Source organism: Taudactylus pleione, unplaced genomic scaffold, assembly GCF_031769625.1.
Source record: "Taudactylus pleione unplaced genomic scaffold, aTauple2 ptg000314l, whole genome shotgun sequence".
NCBI classification, from domain to species: Eukaryota; Metazoa; Chordata; class Amphibia; order Anura; family Myobatrachidae; genus Taudactylus; species Taudactylus pleione.
Window position 1 is genome coordinate 7,159,082 of NW_028284715.1, and position 15,106 is coordinate 7,174,187.

The window sequence follows — 15,106 nt, forward strand, 5'->3', positions numbered from 1 at the left end:
TCCGCTCTCCAGTCTCCACACTACAAAATAATGAATCAAAAGAGCCCTGACAGCTAGATAGATAGATATCTATGTACTGTACATTGTAAAAGATATTAGTTATAATGGGTAAAACATTCCCAAGTTGTATATAACGAGCACATGACACTGCAATGCAAATCAATAGAGCAACTCCTATCTTTGTTTAAATAGGATTTCCGCAACTGCAATCGAGATAGGTTTACATTTTTATTTGTAAATCACACATCATTTTAAATATGTACATTAATGTATTCACACATACTACACGGGTATTTCTACGGGGTGTGGTAGGCATCCCCGCGTGCGGGATGCCGATGGTCCAAATACCGGCGCCGAAATCCCGACAGGTCGGGATACCGGCACCAGTATCCCAAACGCCGGCATCCCGAAGGTAAGTATTGGGGTGTTAGGGGGGGGGGGGGGATGATAGCATTAGGGGGAGGGTTAGGCCCTGGGGAGGAAGTTAGTATTAGGGTGCAGGGAGGGGGAATGGAGGTTATGTTTAGGCACCAGGGGGGGGTTAGGGTAGGGAAGATACTTACGTTTAGTTCCTATGTGTGTCGGGATGCCGCTGTCGGTGTTCTGAACAGCGGCATCCCGACAGCCGGGATTTCATACGCCTGGGCTAAACATCAATGTTAGCTGCACATGTGAATAGAAGGTTAAGGGGTCTATTTACTAAGCAGTGTTAGGAGACAGAGTGAAAAGTGATAAGGTGCCAGGTAATCAGCTCCCAACTGCCATCTCACAGACTGTTTGAAAAATGACAGTTAGGAGCTGATTGGCTGGCACCTTATCACTTTTCACTCTGTCTCCTAACACTGGTTAGTAAATAGACCCCTAAATATCAAATGATCAGACCAGCTCTTGTTATCCTCACAACTGAATCCAGTGTAAGCGAATCGGATTACAAGCGACAGAGGGCAAAGAAGAATTACTGTTACACGCAGGCACATGTTAACATTGTTATTGTTTCTAAACAATCTTTTCTGGGGATACTCTATTTAAGAAAAAAAAAATTAAAATAACAAAAATTCCTTCACGTGACACGCCAGAGCCGTGTGAGCTTGCGGCAGACAGATTTTTTTTTTTTTGCAACTCCCAGAGAGATTGTTCCATTTTTTTTTTTTTTTACAGATGATGAGTAAGCTTACTATGGATTAGGAGCTATGGTGACTTTAGTAACTCACCTGTGCCCCGATTCAGGTCCCCACCCTTTCCCATCAGTTTCAGTACATGGTCTCCTCTTATAGCACCCTCTTCTCTATAATCGGTTAGTGGAAATCCCGGTGACTGGATAATCCGAGGCTCACGGACAGAGAGCATTACTAATCTTTTGTTTCTGCCACCTGGCTCTTAGAGATTATTAACCACATCAATTTCTTGCCAGAAGGCAGATTAATGTATTCAACAATAAAATCCATGTGGTCTATTGAAATTGAAAAAAAGTATAGGCAAGGCAGAATCCAAATTATATTATATAATAGGATTACACAACTGTCCCGGATAATGAACAGTTATATGCGGGATAGAGATGTAGATTTATAATATTATTCCTACTGTCCTTCTGCACCTCCAAAAGAACCCTGCAGTGACTAACATGAAAGAGAGGGGTGAAAGAGGTTGCGGAAGGGAGGTTGGCCACTCACACCAGATTGTCATCCCATAGATTTAAAATAACTGACTCTAATTTCACCTTCAAAATATCTGCTAAGCCTAAAGGTTCACATACTTTTGCGACACAGATATGGGACATTGGATCATTTTTATCAATAATTAAAAAAAAAAAAAAAAAAAAAAAAAAAAGAAGGAGCATGTCAAATTTTATTTGGCATTTTTTTTTTTTTAAATCTACTTTTAGGACTTGTGTGAAAACCTGAGGTAGTTTTAGTCCAAATTTCAGCAGAAGTATAGAAAATTCTGAAGGGTTCAAACTTTTAAGCACCACTGTAGAAATATCCGCATTAATTTAAAAAAAATTTCACATTTATTTTTAATATAAGAAGAGTCTGGAGACAGAGCTGAGAGCACATTACGTACTTTTATGATGCTAGAGAGGGACAGAAGTGGAGGTACAGTATCTCTGAAATGGCAGGTATCATGAAGATGTAATAAAAAAAATTGCAAACCCGCTACTATAAATTGTATGTCTGAATCTTAGGGGTAAATTTACTAAAGTGAGAGTTTTTAGAAGTGAGTTTTAAAAGTGATGTTGCCCACAGCAACCAATCAGATTCTAGCTATTATCTTCTAGAAGGTGCTAGTTAAATGTTAAATAGAATCTGATTGGTTGCTATGGGCAATATCACTTTTAAAACTCACTTTTAGTAAATTTAACCCTTAGTGAATGAGGCGCTGGTTGTAGTCGCACTCGATTCACTAAAAATCTAGGAACCAAAAGGCAATTATACAGTGGTGTAAAATTAAACGTGATCTCAATAGCTGTAATTACAAAAGGAAAGGGAAAAAACAAAAAAAACAAAAAACATTTATGCAGAGAGAAAAAACTAATATGGTTATCTTAAGCCAAAAAGAGTCTCTAAAAAGGAATTGTAAAATTAAACCGAAGGCTATCCAAATAGCAAGTTATAACAGTATATATGAAAGCCTAACAAGTCATTATTTCATAAATGTCATTTCAAAACCTGGCTCTGCGTTTTAGCACAGATCAAATGATATGGCCGGGAGCATGCCCGATCGCTTGCTAACTCTCATTTCCCACATCGCAGGAGTGCAAACATTTCTGGGGAACATAACTGAATATAAAGATATTAATTTCAAAAATATGAAGCTGCATAGTGTAATTCACACCAGAACTGTACCTGCAGCAACAGTGCTCATAATAAAAAAGCACAATCGCTGGGCTATTCAGTTACTCGCAGTACCTGTCAAACATGTACACACAGAATATTACGGGTGCTTAAAACACAAGTCTGTAGCATTAAGTATGTTTGCAAAAATCAAGGGAGACTTGCCATCTACTTGCAAATTGTACAGGTAAATAAAACCTTAGAGTCGATGCACAAACAGTCAGATTAGGACACTACACATCTGTAGATGAGGCAGTGAAAGATTAGGGGCGGAATGTATTAACCCCCAAAATGCAGCCAAACCTCCTAAAACTGGACTTTTCAAAAGGTATCCGCTCAGCCTCACTGGCACTGCAGTCCCCATAGATGTCTATTGGGCTGCGTTGTGCCAGCATGCACAAAGCTCCGGAAAGTGACACTTTCTGCCCAATTCCACTGATGGGGATCTAAAGGACCCTCTCAAACCCCCTTGCGGCATGCATATGCGCAATAGGACTCCCAGGTCATTAACCCAGAAGTCCTCACAATGCGAAAGGACAGTTCTTATAGAAAGAACGGTCCTCTGCATTTACAGTGCATCCGGAAAGTATTCACAGCGCTTCACTTTTTCCACATTTTGTGGTTATGTTACAGCCTTATTCCAAAATGGAACAAATTCATTTTTGTCCTCAAAAATTCTACACACACAATACCCCATAATTGCAACGTGTAAAAAGATAGATTTTTGCTAATTTAATAAAAAAAAAAAAAAAAAAAAACACGAAAACGAAATCACATGTACATAAGTATTCACAACCTTTGCTATGAAGCTCAAAATGGAGCACATGTGCATTCTGCTTCCACTGATCATCCTTGAGATGTTCCTACAGCTTAATTGGAGTCCACCTGTGGTAAAATCAGTTGATTGGACATGATTTTGAAAAGGCATACACCTGTCTATATAAGGTCCCACACTTGACAGTGCATGTCAGTGCACAAACCAAGCATGAAGTCCAAGGAATTGTCTGTAGCCCTCCGAGACAGGATTGTCTCGAGGCACAAATCTGGGGAAGGGTACAGAAACATATCTGCTGCTTTGAAGGTCCCAATGAGCACAGTGGCCTTCATCATCTGTAAATGGAAGTTCGGAACCACCAGGACTCTTACTAGAGTTGGCCGGCCGTCTAAACTGAGTGATCGGGGGAGAAGGGCCCTAGTCAAGGAGTTGACTAAGAACCCGATGGTCACTCTGTCAGAGCTTCAGCATTCCTCTGTGGAGAGAGGAGAACCTTCCAGAAGGACAACCATCTCTACAGCAATCCACCAATTAGGCCTGTATGGTAGAGTGGCCAGATGGGAGCCACTCCTTAGTAAAAAGCACATGGCAGCCCACCTGGAGTTTGCCAAAATTCACCTGAAGGACTCTCAGACCATGAGAAACAAAATTCTCTGGTCTGATGAGACAAAGATTGAACTCTTTGGCGTGAATGCCAGGCGTTATGTTTGGAGGAAACCAGGCACCTCTCATCATCCTGCCAATACCTTCCCTACAGTGAAGCATGGTGGTGGCAGCATCATGCTGTGGGGATATTTTTCAGCGGCAGGAACTGGGAGTCTAATCAGGATAGAGGGAAAGATGAATGCAGCAATGTACAGAGACATCCTGGATGAAAACCTGCTCCAGAGCGCTCTTGACCTCTGACTGGGGCGACGGTTCATCTTTCAGCAGGACAACGACCCTAAGCACACAGCCAAGATATCAAAGGAGTGGCTTCAGGACAACTCTGTGAATGTCCTTGAGTGGCCCAGTCAGAGCCCAGACTTGAATCCGATTGAACATCTCTGGAAAGATCTGAAAATGGCTGTGCACCGACGCTTCCCATCCAACCTGATGGAGCTTGAGAGGTGCTGCGAAGGGGAATGGACGAAACTGCCCAAAGATAGGTGTGCAAAGCTTGTGGCATCATATTCAAAAAGACTTCAGGCTGTAATTGCTGCCAAAGGTGCATCAACAAAGTATTGAGCAAAGGCTGTGAATACTTATGTACATGTGATTTTAGTTTTTTTTTTTTTTTTTCTTAAATTTGCAAAAATCTAAAAAAAATTTATTACATGTTGTCATTATGGGGTATTGTGTGTAGAATTTTTCAGGACAAAAATTAATTTATTCCATTTTGGATTAAGGCTGTAACATAACAAAATGTGGAAAAAGTGAAGCGCTGTGAATATTTTCCGGATGCACTGTACATTCAGAATTAGTCATGCATATTAGAGCACTAGTCATCTGTGGACGAGGCAGTGACAGATTAGGGGAGCTAGTCATCTGTAGAGGAGGCAGTGACTGAACTATGGGAGACAATGGAGGCGCCTGCCACCGGGCTCCAGCTCTGAAGGGGCACCTCCTCCATTGTCAACAACATATTCATCCCACTCAGGGCTGTAATTATATACACGGAGTATACAGTCACGGGCAACAATACGCATGGCACCCCTTCCTGGCACCTGAGAAGCCACCATACACTAGTGGAGAGCTCCGTGTCAGACCATCAGCTGCTGCCTTCTTCTATCTATAGCCTGTCTGCATACTAATTACTACATTACATTGTCAGCGGCTGTGACAGGGGGGGGGGGGGGGGGTGTTTGAATTTACGCCACTGAGAGGAGGCAGCGACAGTTTAGGGGGGGGGGGGGGTTAGTCTTCTGCAGATGAGGCAGTGGGAGATTAAAACATCTGTAGATTCCATAATCTAAGCATGCAAATAGGGGTGTACCATCCCATGACCACAATGTTGTGATACAGCTATTCTAACCATTGTGAAATCATTCTGCCCGTTGTTAGGTGTCAAAATCCTAATAAAATGTTACCCTTAATTCCTGCCAACTAGCCTGTAGCGTTCTCATCTACCCTTCCTGCCTACCAACCTGTAGTGTGCCCTTCTAACCTTCCTGCCTACCAACCTGTAGTGTGCTCCTCTACCCTACCTGCCTACCAGCCTGTAGTGTGCTCCTCTACCCTTCCTGCCTACCAGCCTGTAGTGTGCCCCTCTACCCTTCCTGCCTACCAGCCTGTAGTGTGCTCCTCTACCCTACCTGCCTACCAGCCTGTGGTGTGCTCCTCTACCCTTCCTGCCTACCAACCTGTAGTGTGCCCCTCTACCCTTCCTGCCTACCAGCCTGTAGTGTGCTCCTCTACCCTTCCTGCCTACCAACCTGTAGTGTGCTCCTCTACCCTTCCTGCCTACCAGCCTGTAGTGTGCTCCTCTACCCTTCCTGCCTACCAGACAGTGAACAGGTGGTGTATGGGAGTAAGTGTCTAGCTGATGGTGCAGCATACAGAGGGATTACAGAGGCCAATCCATCCATAAATTTCTTTACATGGTACCATTCAAGTTTTCTTTAGATCTAGTCATAAATTATGAAACGTGTTCTATAGCAGTGGGAGGAAAAATTAATCTGCTACTGTGAATGAAAATACTACTACGACAAAAAAAAAAAAAGAAGTTGTCATTGTAAGAGTGTATATAATATTAATAAATAATGTAACCTTAAAACCCTCAAGGGAAACAAAGTAAAACTAAATATACAGATCAATACTTGGTAGCACATAATTAGGCTGAACAAACACTGTACATTCCTTAACAGTCCTCTGAAAACACAGAGCATTCAGCAAATCCATTACCTGCCAGCTTCCTTAAACGCTCATGTGAAGGCTGAAGAATTAAAGTAGTTGATCTTTAACAAAGTCATGTAGAATTTGACAGGGCTAATTCAGAGGTAAATACAGCTAGTTATAGACACAGGTATTTTGGTTTTGTTTATAAAATGGTCGCCATTTTATAACGCATAGGTATTTTAGAAACCATGGTCTCGATTCAATTCAGCGCGATGTTGAATTGTTCAGGGAGCAAGCGCCCTCAGCTATTCATCGCGCTGTTTGGTTAAGTCGGAGAATGGCAGTTCTTGCGACTTAACCTGGGTGCTTAGTCGCAAGAATCGACATTCTCCGACTTAAGTGCCGACTGCGAGGCTGTTAGCACCGCGCTAAGCCGTCAAACAGCCTCATGGCCGGCACTTTTGTCGGATTTCTCCTTAGTTGAATGGAAGTAACTCCAGTCCCAGTCATCCACTTCTATGGATATTTTGTGCAAGCTGAAAAAAATCCACAGAAGTGGATGAAACGCGTCGTTGTCCGATACACATCGTGGCGTCTATGTCCAGCAGTGAATTTACTAACAGCTTCCCCCCAATCATCTGCACGCTGACCGGGACTGGAGTTCGAGCCGCAATTACAAACATTAGCCGGCTGGTCTTGCAGCCCTGAGCACACCGACAGAGGATCGGGATTCAGTGCGGCTGAACAGCTGACAGCAGCCGGCAAACTACAATGGAGGTCCTGGCTCAGTGCGGCTGCGTTTAAGAGCTCCCATACCATACAAACCAAGCGTTCAGCGGGTCATTCCATTACTGGAGATTCTTACACAAAGCGGAAAGGAGCAGGTAATAGTACCTTGAACTGTTTTAAAGGAAAGACCGGGTCTTAGTTGGTCACACAGGACATTCGAATATGCTATAAGACAGATCTCCCTAGATCACAGCACCCATTACCTTGTTTGCTGGGACACAAGAAATCGGATGTATAAAAGACATTATAAAGCAGATACATGATACGGTTATAAACTGACATTCTGTCTTCAAGAGCTGTTTATATATAACATTTTTACACTGTTATTAATGTTTTAATGCAGTTGGCTACATGCTACCAATTTATGCTGAATAGTATCTAAGAATACTGATGATACTGTAGATTTTATTTACCGGATAGAATCTGATTGCTATTAACAATAAATTAGGATTTTTTTTTTTTATTACTTTACTAGTCAATGCTTATTACGGATACCAGCGTGGTTTTTTTAATTTATTTTTTACTTGTTTGTTGTGGGGTTTTCAACTTCACTGGGAGCAAAACTGCGGCATGTATTCCTTCCCTAAGTGGATTCTAGGCGCTGAGAAATTTGTTGTTTTTAGTTAACTTGCAGCATCTGGTCATTCTCATGTTGACAATATGAATGTCAGCAAAACGGACCGATCCAGTTAGCAACTTTTTTTTTTTTCAAACCGTCAATATCCAAAAATGCTGCTTAAAAATATCCAAATAGGCTTAACATACTGTATAAAAAGTCCCCATCATGTAGCTTCTTACAGGCGTCGGGTGTAATCCTTCCTTCTGCCATGTCCTATAAAAGAGCAGCAATAAGGAGTTACTGGAGAGACATATGGAGATAAAAGTACCAACCAATTAGCTCCTGTCACTTTACAGTTTAAAAAATTAAAAGGAGAAGATTGGTTGATCCTTTATCTCCATTCACTTTCTCTCTCAAAGGCTTAGTACATAGACCCCTGTGTCACAAAAACTACAACATTCTGCCTCCTCTGTCTACAACTGCTCCATCCCTGCGTTCCTTTGGGCATTTAGTGACATTGCTCTATATAAGAGTCTGGCCAATGCAGAGGGAAAACGAGGAGTGTATTAGAAAAGGGCTGTGACCGGTCTCATTGCCAAAGTCTAATATGTAGATAATAAATTATTTCTATCTATAAAGAGTGTTGGGAGGGCAGAGAAGAGAGTCTGTGATAATACATTTATTTATATAGCCTTGAAAAAATTATAGAAGAGTTGTACCCCGATTATCTGAGTAATGATCAGGATCCTACTCTACAAAAACACGACATCCATAGACACAAGGTCATTTATCTATTAACTGCGATTTGTACTGTATCACACACACACACACACACACACACACACACAGAGAACATTACAGCTAATCACACCAGTCATTATCCCAGGGGGCCACACATACACACTAGGGTACATTTGTGTCAGGAGACAACCTATATCAGTATGTTTTTGGATTGTGGGAGAATACTGGAGCACTCAGGGGAAACGCGCGTAACACATGGAGAGAACACACAAACCCCACACAGATAAGGCCCATAGTCGACAGTCAAAAACAAGACGCGAGTGCTTTTAGGCATCAAAGCTAACCACTGTGCCACCATGCTGCATAGTTTGGCTGGTCATGTTACATTCTGCCAGGTGTGTTAGGAGCCCTGCTACAAAGGAGAGAGAAGATCTCTAGATAGAGACACAATAAATAGGGGGTTTAAATCAAAGTTGCCATTTAATATGTAACCTCTCCGGTGATGCTGTTTTGGGGTATATTTTTTTAAAGAATATTTGTGGGATATCCCCCGAAAAACACCAGTTTCCCAATGGTACCCTCAAATATTATGGTACCATGAATAGAACCAGGAGACCGCAGCAAATATCGCCGATATCTGTGGCGGCTTCTCCATTTCCAACCACAAAACAGCCCCCATAGAGGGCAAAGCTGTCAAAGCATTCTGGAACTAAGCAGTTAGCCCATAGTAGCTTGTGTGTACTATTCTGCAGATCATTTTGGAGAGAGAACCTCTGGATTCCTCCGTGTCGGCCCCCACTGAAGCTACGCCGTCTGACGGCCACGCATGCACGCCTCCGAACCCAGAGGCTATCACACTGCTTCCAGCAATTCACCGAGACAGACTCCTATCGGAAATAAATTCCAGCATATACAGTTTTGTATTGTGAAATTAGGCAAAAAGTTTCATATACACATTAAAAATACGGATTGCGAAAAATGGGGCCCTTTACCTTCTGTGCTCAATGTAAAGCTGACTGCAAAGTACCTAGTACGTTCAGAGGTGAAGAGGTTGTGCATGAAACAAACAGCAGAATATTGGAGGCGAAATCCTCCGATATGACAGATTTCCAGTTTCTCTGCACTGCACAGGCCCGAGCAGTAGAGGCTGCATGTACGCAAGACAGTCTCCAAGGGAGTTCAAACCCCGGACAGCGTTGTAAGGGATCATAATGGCATCCAGAGATGGCGGTAGGTTATCAGCGATAACTGCGTAAAGCTACAATTACTGCTGTCTGATAAATGACAGAAACAGCACAGACCCCATACCAGACTGCGTGAATAGTCAATTGCTTTGCAGTAACCCTGATGATAAATTGCACAAAGCAGATATATTATATATATATATATATATATTAGGGATGTGCAGGCTCGGATAGGTTCGAGTTTGCACGTGGAGTTCGGATTTTTCCCTCCAAAAAAACGGAACTCAGAACGAGGCAAAACGTCATCTTACATGGACGAACATCATCATTCCTGGTCTTTTGTCCAGGAATGATGATGTTCGTCCATGTAAGATGACGTTTTGCCTCGTTCTGAGTTCCGTTTTTTTGGAGGGAAAAATCCGAACTCCACGTGCAAACTCGAACCTATCCGAGCCTGCACATCCCTAATATATATATATATATATATATATATATATATATATATATATATATATATATATATATATATATATATATACACACACACACACACACACACATATATACACATACACACAGACAGACAGAGAAAATAATCGGCACTCACCAGATATATGAAAAAAATACTTATGGGTATTCCAAAACCTGTTCTTGCATATATAAATAACAGCAAGGTACAGGGGTTCAGTCCAGTCGACGTTTCGATCCCAATCCAGGATCTTTATCAAGACTTCAGCAACCATACAACAACAATTCCCAATGAGCAGCCAAGTACCTTGCTGTTATGGGTATTCCAAAACCTGTTCTTGCATATATAAATAAGTCTATTCATATATCTGGTGAGTGTCAATTATTTCCTCTGTATATAAATGGACAGTTTACTGCCTTTAAATTGAGCACCCCGCCCGTATTCTTGCTATATTGGAGTGTGTATAATTATATATATTAGATAGATAGAAATAAAAATGTTCCCAGCATATAAAGCACTTGACCACTGAATTCAAAAGACATCGTCATCATCTGCTGGCCAGCAAGAGCTTACTACCTGTAGATTACACATCCACCAGTGTCACGATTCATAGCCGAGCGTAGGGCAGCAGCTGTATACGGCCGTCTATCTTAAGTTTCCATACTCCGTGATTAAAATGATATTGTTTTAGGCAGATTTATATCCTGTTAATCAGTGTCGGATTAACAACAGGGCGGCCGAGCAGTCACACATGAGCCCCCGCACATAGCGACTTCACAAGCATGGGAGCACTGTAGCATAATGTGAACTGGGGGAACTACAGTCTGTTGAACAAATGTGTGATGCTTTTTAATGACACTGCCAGTATATCATTTTGACAATTATTGGCTGGGGACCCCCACAAGTTAGATGCCCCTAGGGCCCGATAAACCTTAATCCAGCCGGTTATTTATAAAAAGACAGGATGGTGATAGTCTGGACACCGTACAGCAAACACCAAGGAAAATTATACGTTGCTGGGACCAATTTATTGGTAGCAAGTAAACCTAGAATGCGAACAAGGACCTGGCCAAGCCTACTAAAATCAGCACTTCAATGAAAACATTAGGTGTGCTGTACATCAATCGCTGTGGCAGGCTATCAGAGGCAGCTTGATAATGGTCATGTGCCTTGGTTTGTTTCTTCTATGGTGTTACGTGAATACCATGGTAACTACAGTTAGTTACATGACGTAGCGAGCAGAGAGGCTTTGCAACATTTCTCTAAGCTCTGTCCGCACCATAAACTCCTACCCCCCCCCTCTGCCAGCACATGACATGATGACAGCTGGGAGTTTCTGGGTGTCTGCCCTCCAGAGAGATTTTGGAAAGGATATAATGATTTGTAGGAGGACATCCAAGTGTGTAACATTCAATATCACAAACAACAACAACATCCTGTGAGATAGCCGCTTCATATGGAGCTCCTGTGCCAACTTCATTGTGCTGGGCTATTGTTTGTATATGTTGGCAAGGAACTTCCCCATAGTTGCAGACAGTACCCAGTTGAGGCTAGTGTCACACAAGCGTTTATATGATCTATTTGCCTATACACACACAGCAGGCAGTGAAACTGCCAAATTCCTGTCACCCTTAGGCTGAATACAGTAGCTCTACCAGTGCTGCAGGGGACAAGTAACAAGATCGCCCAGTAACATGTGCTGCACAATTACGATACAATACAAAAGGGGTTTTACCGGTTTGTATAGAATATTTGTGCTGGGAAAGAAGTCAATGCACAAATACTTTACTAAAAAATAAAAAAAAACATAAACCAACGTACACTTTGATAATAATCCGTTTCAAGTTACCCAGACTAGCGTAGCGGTCACTGCAGCCGACACAGAGATGCAGGGACAAAATGTATTATTCAGTCATTCATCCCTGACAAGTGACACAGTATCTGAGAGTTCCCCAGCCTGATGAAACCTGCGAGGTTTGCTGTGGGAAGGCCATTGTGTTCTGTGGCTCTCTGCCAGGCGGAGAGCGCTGTTTAGTCTTGCAGGCAACAGAACAAAGCTCCTGTCTGCACAGCCAAACATTCCTAACAAGACCTGCGTTATAATACACCAGGACTTCACCCAGAGACGGGAATAATGAAAATTCCAAACCCTCTGCAGATACGGAGTCAATGAAAATAGGAAGAGTCGGCCTCATCTATAACCCATAGGGGGAAGGACCCTTCTGTGCAGAGATACAGAAATACTACATGTTAAAAGGTTCATTATTTTATCTTGCAGTGTAAACTGCTCTTATACCAGGCAATGAAGTGACTAAGAAGGTACTGGGTACAACCCCCCCCCACCTCCCCCAAAACATTGCACCCCTGTATCCCGAAGATGTTGTTGCCGGCGATATCGGCCTCGTTAGACAAGAAGATCTCCGCTGAATGTCTATTCATTTCAATTTATGGAGAGGAGAAGATTATTGCCAAAACATTTTCCCAATACAAAAATTGTTTGTGATGGAGAATATTAAGAACAATAAACACCCATTGAATGGGCGATATATCTATAGTGCATGGTTGGGTGTGTACAGCGGATATGTCTGTGAATGATGTCATTCACAGACATATCTGATTTGCAGGCAGCAATACGGAAACAATTCCGTTACCATTCTTACCTTGGCCATCCCTAGTAGGCACCGCACCTAGAGAGAAGAGTAAGAGGAGCTGCATTCTAGGACCAACTTGGACATTGCAGATGAAGTGATGCTGAAGCATAATTAATATCAGGCCACTAGCCCATGATTTAGTAAAATGGTCTTTTACTTCAGTTCCGATGTCTAGATTGAAGCGACATTTGAATTGGACTGCACCAACTATCGTGCACTAGCTCTTATTAGTGCATAGTGTCTGCTATTGTAACCTACTGACATGACCGAAGATTGGATAATGGGTGGTTTATTACTCCCATAATGAATACACAATTTTGCAGTACAGAGCAAGGCCTTACCTCCATTCGTGCAGCTGCAATCGCTTGATCATAGTGCTCCAGAAGGTTAGGGAAAAAGGTCATGTTATAAAGCATGCCCATACACCTAGGTACTGTGATGGGTTCACAAGTGAACAAACTGTGACTTTCCACAAGGGGCAGCAGCAAAGCGCCCAGAAGGATGATCCCAAAACACCACATGTTGTTGGCTTCCAATGATTGCATCAATTGTAGAAGGTCAAGTCCAGGCAGATTGGCGTTTCATTGGGTGTATGAAGGATACGGAGTTAAGAGAGGAAGAACGGTGGGGAAGTTCTACAGCTAACATTCCCAGGATGGACCTCAATACCAGGCAGTGGAATAACAATGGTTTTCGGTTTAGCCGACATCCTGTTAAAAGATATAAAAAAACAGAAGTTATAAAGGCAGCAGAAAACTGCATATTAAAAGTACAGTACCATCACACAGAGAGGCAGCCATTTTGTGGGCCGACAAGTTGTGAATTCAACGTACTGGGGATGAGAATTATTTTCTGGTGACGCATTGCTCCAGATTTACCGTAATGTCCCGCTGAGTAGATCAGCATGTACTATGGTGGACAATCTTTGCCAATTTTCCGACGGTTTCCGGTACTGGCCACAAGGTGCATGCGGAGAGGGTGGGCGAAGGAATTTGCGGCCATCTCGAGGAATTGAATTCCCACTATGAACTCACTGTAAAACTAGTACCAAGTTCTGAGTGCGCTGACCTGCAGAGAACTTTAGCACACAGATGGCCGCCTTTTTTATGTGTAGGTGGCAGATTCACCTCAAACTAAACACTGTGACAATATCTACTTTTAAGATCAAGGCCTTTGGGAGGAAAGATGCACAAGTTAGATAAAATAGGAAGACTTGCAAACAGGGCGAACAAAGTTAAAATGGTAGTTTGGATTTGCTACTGTATATACACACAAAAAGAACCGAAGTAAAAAACAAAAATGAACAGCAATGAGGAGGCAACAATAGGATTCCCAGAATCCTATTCAACTCAGTACTTCAGGCCATTTTCTGCACAGACAGACGTAGTATTTTAATAATGTGTTAATGCAGATGAAGATAAATGTAGAAATGAGGGTAGTTAGACCCCCGGGCACAATAGTGGGTGTATGCCCTTTATCTGTACCAGAGGTCAGCAGACCATTGTCAAAGTCTTTAATATGCATATGCAAGTGTTAATTAGCTGTATATACACATACAAACATAAACCCAACACTAGCCCCAGGACTTATGAAACAATCTGTAAAGAAACCCAATATCAGATATTAATGTCGTCTCTTTGGTAGGACCCGCCCAGTTTCTTATTGTAGAGACGGTTATAGATTAGCAGTGTTTAGAAAAGAACTTGTTTCACATGTCACAGCCAGTGTTTAGCAACCTCCAGCTTTATCCTGAAGCAGCCAGGGCGAGAGGCTCCGGCCTGCATTCTGTCATTAAGATGTAAATATGGCAACTGGTAACGTCCTGCCCAAAGTCAGCTCCACTCTAAGCATTAAACCGCTGCTAGCTAGAAGCATTATAAACCTGTTTCACTTTCTACAGTGTCTGACGCTGAGTGGGGCTTATTAGAGTATGCTTAGTGTAAAATACTTTTGCTTATGGCTCAAACTGATAACTGCACCAGATTGTAACTGGAGAAGTGGGATAGGGGAGAGAAGGCTGAAGCTTATAGATCAGAGGTATTCAACATGAGGTCCTCCACCACATCCCAGAAGGTATGCAGTCGGGATGCCGACGTTCTAAATGCCGACCATCTAATCCCAGCAAAGGTCTAATGACAGAAATCCTGACGCCTGTCATTTAACCTGCGCCGGGAGCCCGACGCCCGGCATCTGATCGAAGGTAAGCCGGGCGCGCGGGGTGGGAGGGCACTAAGGTTTGGGCAGCCCCCCGGGAGGGTTAGGTTAGGGGAAGGGGGTGTTAGGGTTAGGC

The 15,106-nt window shown here is 42.6% G+C and overlaps 1 protein-coding gene across 3 annotated transcripts in view; it reads right to left on the reverse strand.

Annotated features, from left to right (window-relative positions):
• Positions 1–15,106, reverse strand: part of FZD6 (frizzled class receptor 6) — a 46,673-nt gene that overhangs the window by 20,379 nt on the left and 11,188 nt on the right. The window contains exons 1-2 of one of the 3 annotated variants that reach the window (XM_088442594.1): positions 13,158–13,281; positions 7,978–8,044 (exon numbers count right to left, since the gene is read on the reverse strand). In XM_088442594.1, the coding sequence (XP_088298720.1) occupies positions 7,978–8,044; positions 13,158–13,189 (99 nt within the window). In that variant the 5' untranslated portion in view covers positions 13,190–13,281. Of the gene's footprint in view, positions 1–7,977; positions 8,045–13,157; positions 13,527–15,106 lie in introns of those variants that run through there. The other 2 variants (XM_088442593.1, XM_088442596.1) reach the window with 2 other exon arrangements.